General features: G+C 39.1%; 1 protein-coding gene across 2 annotated transcripts in view; it reads left to right on the plus strand.

Moving 5' to 3' along the window:
- Positions 1-15,410, plus strand: part of USF3 (upstream transcription factor family member 3) — a 47,985-nt gene that overhangs the window by 13,206 nt on the left and 19,369 nt on the right. The window contains exons 2-5 of one of the 2 annotated variants that reach the window (XM_050778784.1): positions 5,879-5,994; positions 8,322-8,386; positions 9,840-9,868; positions 13,381-13,463. In XM_050778784.1, the coding sequence (XP_050634741.1) occupies positions 8,340-8,386; positions 9,840-9,868; positions 13,381-13,463 (159 nt within the window). In that variant the 5' untranslated portion in view covers positions 5,879-5,994; positions 8,322-8,339. The remainder of the gene's footprint in view (positions 1-5,878; positions 5,995-8,321; positions 8,387-9,839; positions 9,869-13,380; positions 13,464-15,410) is intronic. The other variant, XM_050778786.1, reaches the window with a different exon arrangement.

Consider the following 15,410-nt stretch of genomic DNA (forward strand, 5'->3'; position numbering starts at 1 on the left):
TGTTCATGAAGTAAACTATAGTTTTTAAAACCAGATAATAGTTTTTATACATAAAAACTAGAGTTTTTATCAGTTTTCTCTTGGCTTGTTTGTTTTTGCAATCAGAGTTAGATTGTCGTTAGTCAAAATAGTGGGTTATGAGATGTTATTTGCAAGCCTCATGGTAACCTCAAGTCAAAAAAATACAATAAATACACAAAATGTATAAAGCAAGAAATTAAAACATACCACCAGAGAAAAACACTGACATGAGAAGGAAGAGAAGACCATAAAACAACCAGAAAACAGAAAACAAAATGGCGGGAGTAAGTTTTTACCTATCAATAATAATATTGAATGTAAATGGGCTAAACGCTCCAATCCAAAGACATAGAGTGGCTGAATGGATTAAAGAGGAAGAAGACGACGAAGAAAAAACTCCAATGATCTGTTTCCTACAACAAACGCACTTCTCTTATAAAGACACACACACATAGACTGAAAATAAAGGGATGGAAAAGATATACCATAGAAATGGAAACCAAAATAAGAGCAGGAGTAGCTATACTTACATCAAATAAAATAGATTTCAAGACAAAAACTATAAAAAGAGACAACATCATTATATAATTTTAAAGGGAACATTTCAGCAAGAGGATATAACAACTGTAAATATATATGCACCCAATAGGGGAGCACCCAGATATATAAAGTAAATATTATTATATCAAAAAGAGAGATAGACCCCGATACAATAATAGTTGGAGACTTCAACACTTCACTTTCAGCATTGGACAGATTATTCAGACAGAAAATCAATAAACATTAGACTTAATTTGCACTATTGACCAAATGGACTTAATAGATATTTATAGAACATTTCATCCAGCAGCTGCAGAATGTACAGTTTTCTCCTCAGCACATGGATCATTCTCAAGGATAGATCCTATGTTAGGCCACAAAGCAAGTGGTGTTTTTTTGTTTGTTTGTTTTGGTTTGGTTTGGTTTGGTTTTGCAAGACAGGGTCTCACTCTGTCGCCCAAGCTGAAGTGCAGTGGCATGATCATGGCTCATTGCAACCTCGACTTCCCAGGCTTAAGTGATTCTTCCACCTCAGTCTCTGCAGTATTTGGGACTACAGGCACATGCCACCTATCTGGATACTTTTTTCTATTTTTTGTAGAGATAGGGTCTCACTATATTGCCTAGGCTGGTCTTGAACTCCTAGGTTCAAGCAGTCCTCCCACTTCTGCCTCCCAAAGTGATGGGATTACAGGTATGAGCCACTGTGCCTGGACAAAGTCTTAAAACATTTTTAGGTGGACTTCGCTGGTGGCTTACGCCTGTAATCCCAGGACTTTGGGGGGCTGAGGCGGGTGGATCACAAGGTCAAGAGTTCAAGACCAACCTGGCCAAGATGGTGAAACCCCGTCTCTAGTAAAAATGCAAAAAAATTAGCCAGGCATGGTGGTGGGCATCTGTAATCCCAGCTACTTGGGAGGCTGAGGGAGAGAATTGCTTGAACCCAGGAGGTGGAGGTTGCAGTGAGCTGAGATCGCATCACTGTGCTCCAGCCTGGGTGACGGAGTAAGACTCCATCTCAAAAAACAAAAAATTGAAATTGAAATAATCTTGCTGAGTGTGATAGCTCATGCCTAATCCCAGCACTTTGGGAGGCTGAGGCGGGCGGCTCACCTGAAGTCAGGAGCTTGAGACCAACCTGGCCAACATGGCAAAACCCCGTCTGTACTAAAAATCTGAAAAAAAAAAAAGAAGAAAAGAAAGCCAGGCATGGTGGTGAAATAATATCAAGTATCTTCTCTGATCACAGTGGAATAACGCTATAATCAATAATAAGAGAAACTTCGGAAACTATGTGAATATAGGAAAATTAAACAATATGCTCCTGAGTGATCAGTGGGTCAATAAACAAATTAAGAAGGAAATTAAAAAATTCCTTAAACGAAAATGGAAACACAGCATACAAAACCCTATGGGATACAGCAAAAGTGGTAATAAGATGAAAGCACCCACATCAAAAAAGTAGAAAAACTTCAGACTGGCCATAATGGCTCATGCTTGTAATCCCAGCGCTTTGGGAGGTCGAGGCAGGCAGATCACCTGGGGTTAGGAGTTCAAGACCAGCCTGGCCAACATGGTGAAACTGCGTCTCTACTAAAAACTACAAAAATTAGCCAGGCGTGCTGGTGGGTGCCTGTAATCCCAGTTACTCGGGAGGCTGAGGTAGGGAGAATTGCTTGAACCTGCAAGGTGCAGGTTGCAGTGAGCCAAGATCGCACTACTGCACTCCAGCCTGGGTGACAGAGTGAGACTCTATCTCAAAAATAAAAATAAAAAGTAGAAAAACTTCAAATAAAGAACCTAACAGTACATCTTAAGAAACTAGAGAAGCAGTATCAAAGCAAACTCAAAAGTGTGGAAGAAATTAAGTAAAGATCAGAGCAGAAATAAGTGAAATTGAAATGAAAACAAAAACAATAAAATAGATTGACAAAACAAAACCTTTTTTTTTTGTTTGGAGACAGAGTCTCACTCTGTCACTCAGACTGGAGTGGCGGGTGATCTTGGCTCACTGCAACCTCCGCCTCCTGGGTTCAAGTGATTCTCCTGCCTCAGCCTTAAATTACAGGCATGTGCCACCACACCCGGTGAATTTTTATGTTTTTAGTATAGACAGGGTTTTGCCACGTTGGCCAGGCTGGTCTTAAACTCCTCACCTCAAGTGATATGCCTCCCTCGGCCTCTCAAAGTGCTGGGATTACAAGTGTGAGCTACCGTAACCTGGCCAAAAAGTTTGTTTTTTGAAAAGATAAACAAAATCCACAAACCAAGACAAAAAGAGAGGAGACCCAAATAAAATAAAAAATGAAATAGACATACAGTGGATACCACAGAAATTCAAAGGATCATTACAGACTACTATAAGCAACTATATGCCAATAAATTGGAAAACCTAGAAGAAATAAATTCCTGGACACATACAACCTACCAAAATTGAACCATGAAGAAGTCCAAAACCTAAGTAGACCAATAACAAGTAATGATATCAAAGTCATAATTAAAAGTCTCCCAGCAAAGAAAAGCCCAGGACCCAATAGCTTCACTGCGGAATTCTACCAAACATCTAAAGAAGAACTAATACCAGTCCTGTGGAAACTATTAAGAAAAATAGAGGAGGAGGGAATACTTCAAACTCATTCTATGAAGCCAGTGTTACCCTGATACCAAACCAAAGACACATCAATAAAAGAAAACTACAGGCCAATATCTGTGGCGAAAATTGATGCATCCTTGATCCTCCACTGCACTCCAAACTGGGCAACAAGAGCGAAACTCTGTCTCAAAAAAAAAAAAAAAAAAAGAAAGAAAGAAAGAAAAACGGATAAACAAACTCTGTTACAAATTCACATGCAGTTGTATATTTATACTCAGCAATAAAAATGAACAAATTACTAGATGAATTCAATAAAAATGAACAAACTACTAGATGAATTTCAGAAACATTATACTTAATGGAAGCTTTACACAAAAGAATTCCCAACCAGTATATTTGTATGAAGTTTTATGGTGAAAAAATTTAGGATAGGGTTTGCTTCTGGAGTAAGGGAAGGGATTGACTTGAAAGGGTCATGAAATAACTTTCTCAGGCTGGGCACGCTGGCTCACGCCTGTAATCCCAGCACTTTGGGACGCCAAGATGGGTGGGTTGCTTGAGGTCAGGAGTTTGAGACCAGGTTGGCCAACATAGTGAAACCCCATCTCTACTAAAAATACAAAAATTAGCTGGATATGGTGGCGGGTGCCTGTAATCCCAGCTACTAGGGAGGCTGAGGCAGGAGAATTGCTTGAACTCAGGAGGCAGAGGTTGCAGTGAACGGAGATTGTGCCACTGCACTCCAGCCTGGGCAACAGAGCGAGACTCCGTCTCAAAAAAAAAAAGAACTTTCTCTGGTGATAATGTTCTGTACCTTGATGGGGTTGGGTCATGCAGTTGTGTGCATTCGTCAGAAACCATTGAATATTATACATAAGATTTATGCAATTTATTATATGTAAGGTTTACCTCAAGGAAGAAAGTTTTGAAAAATACGATTTTGATGCAGGTTATCTGAGTACCACACTGGGTTTGACTAACGTCAGGAATAGTTCTTCCATAAAAGCATAATTCAGAGATTACTAATGTAATTCTTTGGCATTCAGAAACTAATGCAGCCAAAATATTAATGGAACCAGGTGCAGTGGCTCCAAGCACTTTGGAAGACTGAGACAGCAGGATCACTTGAGGCCAGGAGTTAAGAGAGAGAGACCAGCCTGGACAGCATAGCGAGAGCCCATCTCTACAAAAAATTAGCTGGGAATAGTGATGTGTGCCTGTATTCCTAGCTACTTAGGAGGCTGAGGTGGGAGGATCACCTGAGCCCAGGAGTTTCAGGCTGCAGTGAGCTGTGATCATGCCACTGCACACCAGCCTGGATGACAAAGCAAAATCCTTTCTCTAAAAACATTTTTAAAAATTAAAAAAAATTTTTAATGACACTTTAAATATTTTAAAGTGTGTATTTGTATTTAGTTATGTAAATATATTTAAAATGTAATTTCTTTATTAATAAGCTAATTATTAAGTGGACACGGATTTATGAAAATATTGTATAGTTACTTTCCATAGATGCTCTTTTTTTTAGCATCAGGAATGCAATTTTAATAGCATGAACATTGGACCTCTAAATAATTTTACATTGAGATGGATATTCATAATGGCATTTGGTAAATGGGATGATTTTGATTTACAGTTGTATTCCTCTTTCAATTAAATTCCTGGCTTTCACCTGAGTGCAAAGAATGTTTACTTACGTGATAGACCCTTAGTGTCATTGACTTTCTAAGATTTTAGATACTGGTTATTATGGACTGAGCCCAGAAAAAAAAAAAAAGATTCTAGATGTTTAGACAGCTAGAACTTTTACTTTATGTCCCTTAATTATATGTGAAATTATCTGCAGACTTTCAAAAGGGCTGTAGGGGAAAGATTGGAACTAGGGTATTGGGCAGATGCTTGAATTTTCACCAATTAAAGATAACTGCCTGTGTTTCCAACTTTTTCCTATCAGAATCACCTGGGGCACTTATTAAAATTCAGATCCCTCTCTTGAAGTTTCTAAAATTTTTCTGTACCTAAAAAACCAAAAACAAAAAAGAAAGAGAGAAAGGAAGGGAGCGAGAGAGGAAGGGAGGAAGGGAAGGGAAGGAGAGGGGAGGGTAAGGCAGGGGAGGGGAGGGAGAGGAGGGGAGATCACCCAAAGAGATTGTTGAAAATGCAAATTCCTGGGCCCTACCCGGACCTCTCATTTGTCATGTTTGGAATGAAGCCCCCAAATTTACATTTTTAAAGAACACATGCAATGCAAAGGTCTGAGGACTGTCTTCTAGTGTCACTGCCTTAGGGGAAGGTCCCTATGTAAGTTTTCAGGCAATCTTACAAGAGAGAAGTAGGAGGTAGGAAATTGAAGGAAAGATAATTTTAGAATTGAGGACAGAAGTTAGGGTAAGACCCAAGTGGAGGACTTTGAGTAACCAGCAGCTAGTAAGGACCGAAGGGACAATGAGCATGCATAAGAGAAAACAGAGAATCACCTCTTGGGGACCATCTATTGGCTGTAAGACTACCATCTTTGTGGGAGTGGAGCATTGGTAACCAAATAGGAAAGTGACTTTTGAGAGCAACTGCATTGATTTGCTTTCAAGTGGTGGGGAGAATTCAGGATCATCCTTCGTGGCACTAAAAATGTGCTTGCATGCCATAGGTTGTCAGCCTTTGCCTTACGTGGTGCTAATGGACACCTCGCAACTATAAACATTCATTGATTTTTCTCTTGTGTAGTAAGAAGAAAGCATAACCCATAGACCATCTTCTGGCAGAAGATGATACATTTGGATCAGAAACGGGAGGCATTGGAAGCCAGGAATCAAAAGTGAAGAAACTCTGCAAGCCCTTAGGTGAGAAGGTCACAGGGATTATTCATTTATTTATTTAATTACATGTCCCCCACCATCACCATATGGTTACCTATTGTGAGCTCATTGCTTTTAGGCTGATAGGTACTTCACAAATGGTAGGGAAAAAGTGGAATAGGAATAAACTGCTGGACATGGGTTTTGATGACACGTTTCTCCACAGGCTGCTTCAGTCAGTACTTTCTGTCTTCCCCTTCCTGCATTCATGTCTGCTTATTTCCCAGGACCCTTCTTCCTCCCTAGGGCTAAAGTTAACCTGAAATATCTCACTAACATTTAAAGCTAACATTTATTAAATCCTTATTACTACTAGGCAACATGGTCTTGTGCTGTCCCTGCAAAATTTCATTCCCTGCTCAGAACAATCCAAAAATGTAATACTGTTACTATGATTCATGGTGTAGATGAAGCATCTGAGGTTCTGAGGGTTATGTAACTTGCCCAAGACCTGACAGCTAGGAAGTGGCAGAAACAGATTTTAAACTCCTCATGCATTCTGACTTCAGACTTCATACTTGCTACTTTTTCTCTCTCTCGGAGAAAAAAATGGGAAACCACACTACTTGCACCTCCTCCAGTGTACCACAGCAGGTATCCCAACTTGGTAGACTCATTTTGAAAGGTTGCTGATATGGTTTGGCTGCGTCCCCATCCAAATCTCATCTTGAATTGTAGTTCCCATATTCCCATTTGTCATGGGAGGGGCCCAAGTGGGAGGTAATTGAATCATGGGGGCTGTTACACTCATGCTGTTCTTGTGATAGTGAGTGAGTTCTCATGAGATGATGGTTTTATAAGGAGCTTTCCTCACTTTGCTCGCCACTTCTCCCTCCCTCCGCCATGTAAAGAAGGATATGTTTGCTTCCCCTTCCACCATGATTGTAAGTCTTCTGAGGCCTCCCCAGCCCTGAGGAACTGTGAATCAGTGAAACCTCTTTCCTTTATAAATTACCTAGTCTTGAGCATTTCTTCATAGCAACGTGAGAATGGACTAACACAGTAAATTGGTACTGGGAGTGGGGCACTGCTATAAGGATATCTGAAAATGTGAAAGCAGCTTTGGAACTGGGTAACAGGTAGAGGTTGGAACAGTTTGGAGGGCTCAGAAGAAGACAGGAAAATGTGGGAAAGTTTGGAACTTCCTAGAGACTTGTTGAATGATTTTGACCAAAATGCTGATAGTGATGTGGACAATGAAGTCCAGGCTGAGGTGGTCTCAGATGGAGATTAGGAACTTCTTGGAGACTAGAGCAAAGGTGACTCTTGCTATGCTTTAGTGAAGAAATTGGAAGCATTCTGCCTTTCCCTAGAGCTGTGGAACTTTGAACTTGAGAGAGATAATTTAGGTTATCTGGTGGAAGAAATTTCTAAGCAGCAAAGTGTTCAAAAAGTGACAGAGCACCATGATTGTAAGTTTCCGGAGGCCTCTCCAGCACTGTGGAACTGTAACTCAGTTAACCCTCTTTCCTTTGTAAATTTCCCAGTCTCATGTATTTCTTTATGGCAGCAGGAGAACGGACGAATACAGTTGTCAGTCTCTGGGATATAAAAGCATCACAGCTTTCATTATGAAATTTTTGAAAGTCGGGGAAGAGAATGAAATCACCAAAATATCACTACCCTTACTTAACTATGATTAATATATTAATGTATTTGCTTTCCGGCCTTTTCCTATATATATGTATATTTTCCAATAGTGCATGTATTATTTAGTAGCCTGATAATTGAAATATATATAGAATTTTCATGCCCAGATTTTAATGACATTCAAATGATAATGTGAGACTTCTAGCAGTTTGAAGTTAAAGCCCAACAAATGAGTGAGTGAATGAATGCTTGCTTTCATGTATGGAATATTACATGTTTGTGTTCTTGTCATGTTTGGTTTTTTTGTGTTCAGAGTTGGGGACCGTTGTTTTAGTTTAAATTCTGTATAACACTTCACATGAACAAATAGCATACTCTCCCAACTCAAGTATGTTCTACCTATCTTTCCAGCTCTTGCTCAAATTCACATCCCCTTTAAGCTTTTCTTGATTTCCAAGCCTGCAGTGATATTTTTTCTACTCAAGTTTTCTCAAGTACTTTCTGGCTATACCTCACATTTGATATTCACCATTTTCCACATTTACTAATTATAGTACTTTTATCCTATTTTCTTATACTTCTATCTGCAACACCTAATCCAGTGCTTTTCAATGTCAGCTTTTTTTTAGCATTTTAATATTCAAATCAAATGGCTATTGATCAATTTTTATAAGATTCTAGAATGACTAAGCTTTCTGGTGTGTCTTTCTATCCTTTTGTAGGTTCCTATTACTGTAACCATGCCAGAAATGACAGAGAATGAGACGCCTACAAAAAAGCAGCACAGGTATGTATCCACAGCCCCAATGTAATATACTTTGGGCAGATAAGAAGCAGAATTAGTTCCTATTTTGCCACATAGGTAGTCCTTAGAGAACTTTTATTTAGATACCTAGGAAATTATTACTTTCCAAAAATATTTTTAGATAAATACAGATTTACTAAAAAAGGTATATGGTTAAAAATTTTCCATCCTGGCCGGGTGCAGTGGCTCACGCCTGTAATCCCAGCACTTTGGGAGGCCAAGGCTGGCGCATCACCTGAGGTCAGGAGTTCAAGACTAGCCTGGCTAACGTGGTGAAAGCCTGTCTCTACTAAAAATACAAAAATTAGCTGGGTATGATGGCACGTACCTGTAGTTCCAGCTACTCGGGAGGCTGAGGCAGGAGAATTGCTTGAACCTGGGAGGCAGAGGTTGCAGTGAGCCAGAATCACGCCGCTGCACTCCAGCCTAGGTGACAGAGACTCCATCTCAAAAAAAAAAGGAAAAAAAATTGTCTGTTCTTATTCTACTAGCAGTATAACAAGAATGACTGTCAGTAGTTAATATATTACCAAATCTATGTTAAATGTTTTGTTGCTAACGACATTTTCACTTGCCTATAGTATTAATTTTTGTATATCCTAAGTTCATTTAGGCTCTAGTCAGTTTGAATAGACATTTTGTGACATTATAATCCATTAATGCTAATATGCATATCAGAACAATATTACTTCTTGTTCTTTGTATAACCTTTTTTTCTGAGTTTCTAGCACCTTTCGCAATGTTTCTGCTTAGAATTGCATGGCCAATGCTTCTACTAATATTAAAATCACGATTCTCTTTCCTTACCAAATAGCTGTTAGAGAATGCTAATGTTTTGAGTAATTGTGTATAAAAGGGAAGGTCAATGCTTTTAGTAGATTGGATTTCAAGAAAATTTAAGAGTTTGGACAACCTAAGGTACATGAATACAAGATAGCTCAAATGCCACTTGTCTGTGCACGGGTGCTGTTGGCTGCAACATCTCCCTCCCTAGGGATTACAAAACTACTCTCTACTGTTGCTTGTGTCTCCTGTACACCCACACCCGTACTGGCCCAGGTGCAGGACAAACATCAGAAATCATCTACTTGGCACATCACTTCGTGAATTTACCAGCACCTAAGTTACATTTTGAAATAGTTAATTAAGCTTTTCAGTGATTGATTCATTTCTCAACCTATGACTTCTGGGTATGGAAGAATAGAGAGTTGTAGTTACCTCCAGAAATTGTGGTTTCTAAATTTATATTGAGGTTCTCTGCCATTAGATTTTCATACCATAATATATATTAAGGAAATGTTTCTTCAGATTGTTTCTTATTGCTGCAACAAATACAAATTCATAAAATTTATTTTTATGATTCTCAAAGTATAAAGTGGTAAAAATACTTTCCCATTATTTTCATGTTACCTTTTATCTGTACTTTTTGTTTCAGAAAGAAAAACCGGGAGACACACAATGCAGGTAGAAACAATTTAAATTTTACCTGTTAGCATTTTTTGCATTCAAAATGAAATCATACTGCAGTTGATTATAAGTTTTTATGTTATAAGCAAGGAATCATTATTCATTATGTTTTAGGAAACTGTTCCCTTACTGTTTTTAATTGACAAAATGCTCCCTGAGTCTCATGAAGATGGCTTGCTTATCATCTTCTGATTCATAGTCTGTTTAGATACTTTAAGAGATTACTGTATCCCTGGAGCTAGTGTTTTAAGTGATTTTACCTACCAAGGTAGTCCAGATATTATTCTCCTAGATAGTATGGAGGGAATGTATCTTTGCAGCAATTCCTGAGGGGGCTGGCTGCCTAGAGGTATAGGTAAGAGATGAGCAGCAGGCTATAGATCCTTTAGGCCTTGCAATGTGAACAGTCTTAAATTAAGTTCTGGAGTCCTCAATTATGGGGAAAAGTATGGAAAATAAATATTGGATTTTATCTCAGATATTGAAATTATAGGCCAAAGCCAGATAAACATCTATAAAATTAATTGTGCATACATTTGGAATTTGGCACACTGTGTAGCATCTTATTTTCTATCACAGACTGCATTCAGGTCTAAAAAATATTATTTTAGAAGCTAATTTTTATTATTCTATAAATGATACCTTCCTTTGTCTAAGCAAAGGACCCTTGGGAAAATTTTATCTATGGAAAAGTATGTTGAACACTGGTGGGATATTGCTGTTTCTCAGAATGTGGAGTTTATTGCCTTTGAAACTCCATTTATCAGCAGGGGGTAAAAAGTCTTAATGTTGACTTTTTTTTTAACCTCCTTGCATTATAAAATCTACTCTTAGAAACCAACAACTACTATTATTAGAGAATTCAGAGGAAAGGTAAGCACAGTTTATTGCTTTAATTTTTTTGGCTGTATAAATTAATCTTTTTGACCATAAGAGCTAAGCCTTTTTTATTGGAGTCACCTGTCACATGGTGCCATAGATATGTGCTTATAGGCCGAGCATGGTGGCTTATGCCTGTAATCCCAGCACTTGCAGAGGTCAAGGCAGGTAGATCACCTGAAGTCAGGAGTTTGAGACCAGCCTGGCCAACATGGTGAAACCCCATTTCTACTAAAAATATAAAAAATTAGCCGGGTGTGGTGGTGCATGCCTGTAATCCTAGCTACTCAGGAGGCTGAGGCAGGAGAATTGCTTGAATGTGGGAGCTGGAGGTTGCCATAAGCTGAGATCATGCCATTGCATTCCAGGGGTGACAGAGTGAGGCTGTGTCTCAAAAAAAAAAAAAAAAAAAAAAAAAGCTGTTTACTATAACTTAGTAAGAAAGACTAATTAGGTGTCATTGAAAAGGATGCTAGGCCAGGCTTGATGGCTTATGCCTGTAATTCCAACACTTTGGTAGACCAAAGCAGGAGGATATTTTGAGCCTAGGAGTTCAAAACCAGCCTGGGCAACATAGGGAGACCCCACCTCTACAAGTAATTAAAAAAATTAGCCAGGCATGGTAGTGCATGCCTATGATTCCAGCTACTCTGGAGGCTGAGGTGGAAGGATTGCTTGAGCCTGGGAGGTCAAGGCTGCCGTGAGCTGTGATTGTGCCACTGCACTCCAGCCTGGGCAACAGAACAAGACCTTGTCGCAAAAAAAAAGGTGGGGGGAAGGGGGAAAGAAAGAAAAGAAGGATGCTCTTACTGCTAGATCATAAAGCAAAAAATATGTATATTTTGCAAGACAAGTCACACCCATGCTACTGAAAGATCATCTACTTAGAAGCACTGGAATCCTTTGTTAAAAAGGAATGTTTTAGAAAACTTTGTAATAGAAAATAGACAATACTAATGGTTCCACTTACAGTGTTTTATAGAAATTATTTGTATAATGTCTTCTGTCCTTTGACCTCTTTTAAATTTGTAACACATAAGCCTGGAACATCTCACAGTTGATTGAGAAGCTGTCAATTGCTTTGTTTCTTTGATGGGAAAGATCCAACATAGCCAAAGTGGAGAGTCCAGATCCCAGATCCCATAGAGAAAACCAAACCAATGCCCTTTCTTATGTATTTTAAGTCATAACTAATAGCTGTTTCTGTTCCAAAAAGGCCCAGTAGTCATCCAAAAAGGTGTTTCAAGGTTCTTTAATCTGCCTAGAAAGGCCTTATTTGCCCATTTGCCATAAAGAGACAGCTTTCTAGTAACTTGTTTGTTAGTGGATTCTTTAAATTTGATTATCATTAAAATCTCTAGTAATTACTTGAACTATAATAGAATGATGACCTAATAGTAATGAAATATTAGCAATTCCTATTTGTTTGTAATTTGAATGTAATTATTATCAATGATGGTCTTTAAAATTTTAAGGTCTGGTACAGTGGCTCACGCCTGTAATCCCAGCACTTTGGGAGGCTGAGGTGGGCCGATAGCTTGAGCGCAGGAGTTTGAGACCATCCTACGCAACATGGCAAGACCCTGTCCCTACTAAAAATACAAAAAAAAAATAGTTGGGCATGGTGTTGCATGCCTGTGGTCCCAGCTATTCACAAGGCTTGAGCCCAGGGAAGGGGCTGAGGGCAGGAGGTTGCAGTGAGCTGAGATCACTCTACTGCACTCCACCCTGGGTGACAGAGTGAGACCCTGTGTCAAAGAAAAAACAAAATGCTAATAAAAGTATTACTTATGTAGATTTCTATAAAACTAGACTTTAAAAATGACATCTTAGACATTTTACTTATTACAGTTATTTATAGTGATAATGTTTAGTAAGCCCTTCCCCTTCACCTCCCCCTCCACCCCCCCCCCCCCTTTTTTTTTTTTTTTTGAGACGGAGTCTCGCTGTGTCTCCCAGGCTGGAGTGCAGTGGCGTGATCTCGGCTTACTGCAAGCTCCGCCTCCCGGGTTCACGCCATTCTCCCGCCTTAGCCTCCCGAGTAGCCTGAGACTACAGGCGCCCGCCACCACGCCTGGCTAGTTTTTTGTATTTTTAGTAGAGACAGGGTTTCACCATGTTAGCCAGGATAGTCTCGATCTCCTGACCTCGTGATCCACCCGCCTCGGCCTCCCAAAGTGCTGGGATTACAGGCTTGAGCCACCGCGCCCGGCCCACCCCCCCCTTTTTTTTTTCCCAGGCGGAGTCTTGTTCTGTTGCCCAGGCTGGAGAGCAGCAGCATGATCTCGGCTCACTGCAGCCTCCATCTCCTGGGTTTCAAGAAATTCTCTTGCCTCAGCCTCCCAAGTAGCTGGGACTACAGGCATGTGCCACCATGCCCAACTTATTTTTGTATTTTTAGTAGAGATGGGTTTTGCCATGTTGGCCAGGCTGGTCTTGAACTCCTGACCTCAGGTGATCCACCCGCCTTGGCCTCCCAAAGTGCTGGGTTTGCAGGTGTGAGCCATCATGCCTGGCTATGATAAGCATTTCTTAGTGATTTCTTTACCTAAAACTTCTTTACCTTGGTTGAATGAAGGCACTTTGACTAAGTAGTGTAAGGTTTGATAAACGAATTTTCTCCCATCTAGTGGAGAGGCATAGAAAGAAGAAAATCAATGCTGGGATAAACAGAATAGGAGAGCTGATCCCATGTTCTCCTGCCCTGAAGCAGGTAAGAAGTCTACTCATATCCTCATTCAATGCGTATGAACAGACAATTCCCTAAGTTGTTTTGGTGCTTAGAATGATTATTTTTGTTCCTTTCTGTTTCTATGTATGGTTCTTTTGAAGTTAATAATTGCCTTGTTTTAATTCTTCCCATGCTTCCAACAGTCTTTTAGTACAGTTTCTTCATGGTCAAATGTACCATATAATTTCTGGACTCTTCAGTTTTCTCTTGATTACTAAGTTAATCACATGACTATGCTTATGTGTATGCCACTCTATTTGCCAGGCATTTTTTCGTTTTGTTTTCCTGCCAATGCATGTTCCTACTCCTTTTAAATTCTTACTTAGAATCTTCCAAGGATCTTTTAAAAAATCTATTCTCCATGCCCTCTTAACCCCCAGTAGTATTTAAAATCTCAGCTTAAAGTATGACAGTGTCCTCTAATGAAGGTACCTTTTTGTTCCTTCTAATGATGAGGATAAAGCATGCTCCACTGAAAACAAAACAAAACAAAAAATTGAAACAATATGAAAGGCATGAAAAGGTTTAAAAAATAAGGTGATATCTTACTCCCAAGCAATAATCACTATTATAATGTTGTAATTAAATGAAAATATGCAAAAACTTAATAAGACACATAGCAAACGGCACTAAAAAGCTTAAAACAACAAACATTAATCTCCTACCTGCTTCCTAACCCCAACACAGCTCCTCAGAGGCAAATATTCTCAACTGTTTCTTCTGCTTTTTTTTTCCTTGTTATATTTCTAAATAACATACTTTTGTTGCTGTACCTGAATTTTTCAATTTTAGATATTATCTATTGACTCGTTGTTATGTTTTTCCCCTGACTTCTTCTTCTTCAGTCCTCCCATTATAATTCTATGACTTTTGGTTAAATCGGTATTCAGTTTTTATGTTTTTAAAAGAGTGAATATTTTTCATGGCTGAGCCAAGGAGTGTACTATTATTATATTTCATTTGTTGCTTTTGTCTTTGGGGGGAGTAAATAATTACTTCATAGTTTTCCATTTGCTTAATTTTTCATGTGCTTATCTTTAATTCTTCTGACACTTCCAACCATCTCTTAGCAGAGTTTTCTACAAAGTTGAGTGTACTACATAGTTTTCATTTGCCATTTTCTTTCTTCAAGACTTTACTTCTGGAACCCTCTGTTCTCCTTTTTCATTCTCAACCAGTTGGCCTCTTCCAGCTCTTCTGTTTTTAATTGCAGCTCTTATATTTTTAATTTTCAAGAGTCTTTTTTTCTTATTCTCTGTTCCTTTTCCTACCATATGTTTGTGGATACAATATCTTCTCACCTCTGAATAGTATATGCAGGTGTTTTCCTGAAGTTTTTTTCAGTTTATGTTTATTTCCTCTGATTTCCTTTTTTCCCCTTTTTGTCTCTTCTTTTTTTGGGGAGGTTTTCCTTAAATGTTTAGTGACTTGAAGCTGTTTTTTTCTTTCTTGGGAATGAGGCATTAAAAAGCTGATTGAATAGATTTATCTTTTGGTGGCCCTAGGTGTTGCATGATTAGAAGCTATGCTAGTTTTGTTGTTCTTGTTGTGGAACTAAAGCATATCAGTATTTGTAGTTTTTTTCTTTTGTGGGATAACTATTAAGTTTTTTATTTTCTCAGAGAAGAACCCATCAGTCTCCTGCCTGGGAGTGGGACTGGTAGCAAGAGGAGTATAAGCCTGGTTGCTCTTAGTCTGGGAGCTGGATGGGGGTTGGAGGGCTAGAGAGTCTTGTGCTGTAGTAGGCAGAGTTTTACTCCACCCCCCCGTTTCACTTAGGACCCTCGTCTTGTCCACGTTTGAGCCAAGTATCCCTGAGGCTGAAATTCTCTGGTTCAAATTTCACAGAAAATAAACTTGTCTCTTGCGGTTTGGGCAGGAAGGGAAAGTCACCCAGCTGTGTAGAATATGTGCGTGGGGGCAGGGTAG

Source organism: Macaca thibetana, chromosome 2 (genome assembly GCF_024542745.1).
Source record: "Macaca thibetana thibetana isolate TM-01 chromosome 2, ASM2454274v1, whole genome shotgun sequence".
In the NCBI taxonomy this organism is placed as follows: Eukaryota; Metazoa; Chordata; class Mammalia; order Primates; family Cercopithecidae; genus Macaca; species Macaca thibetana.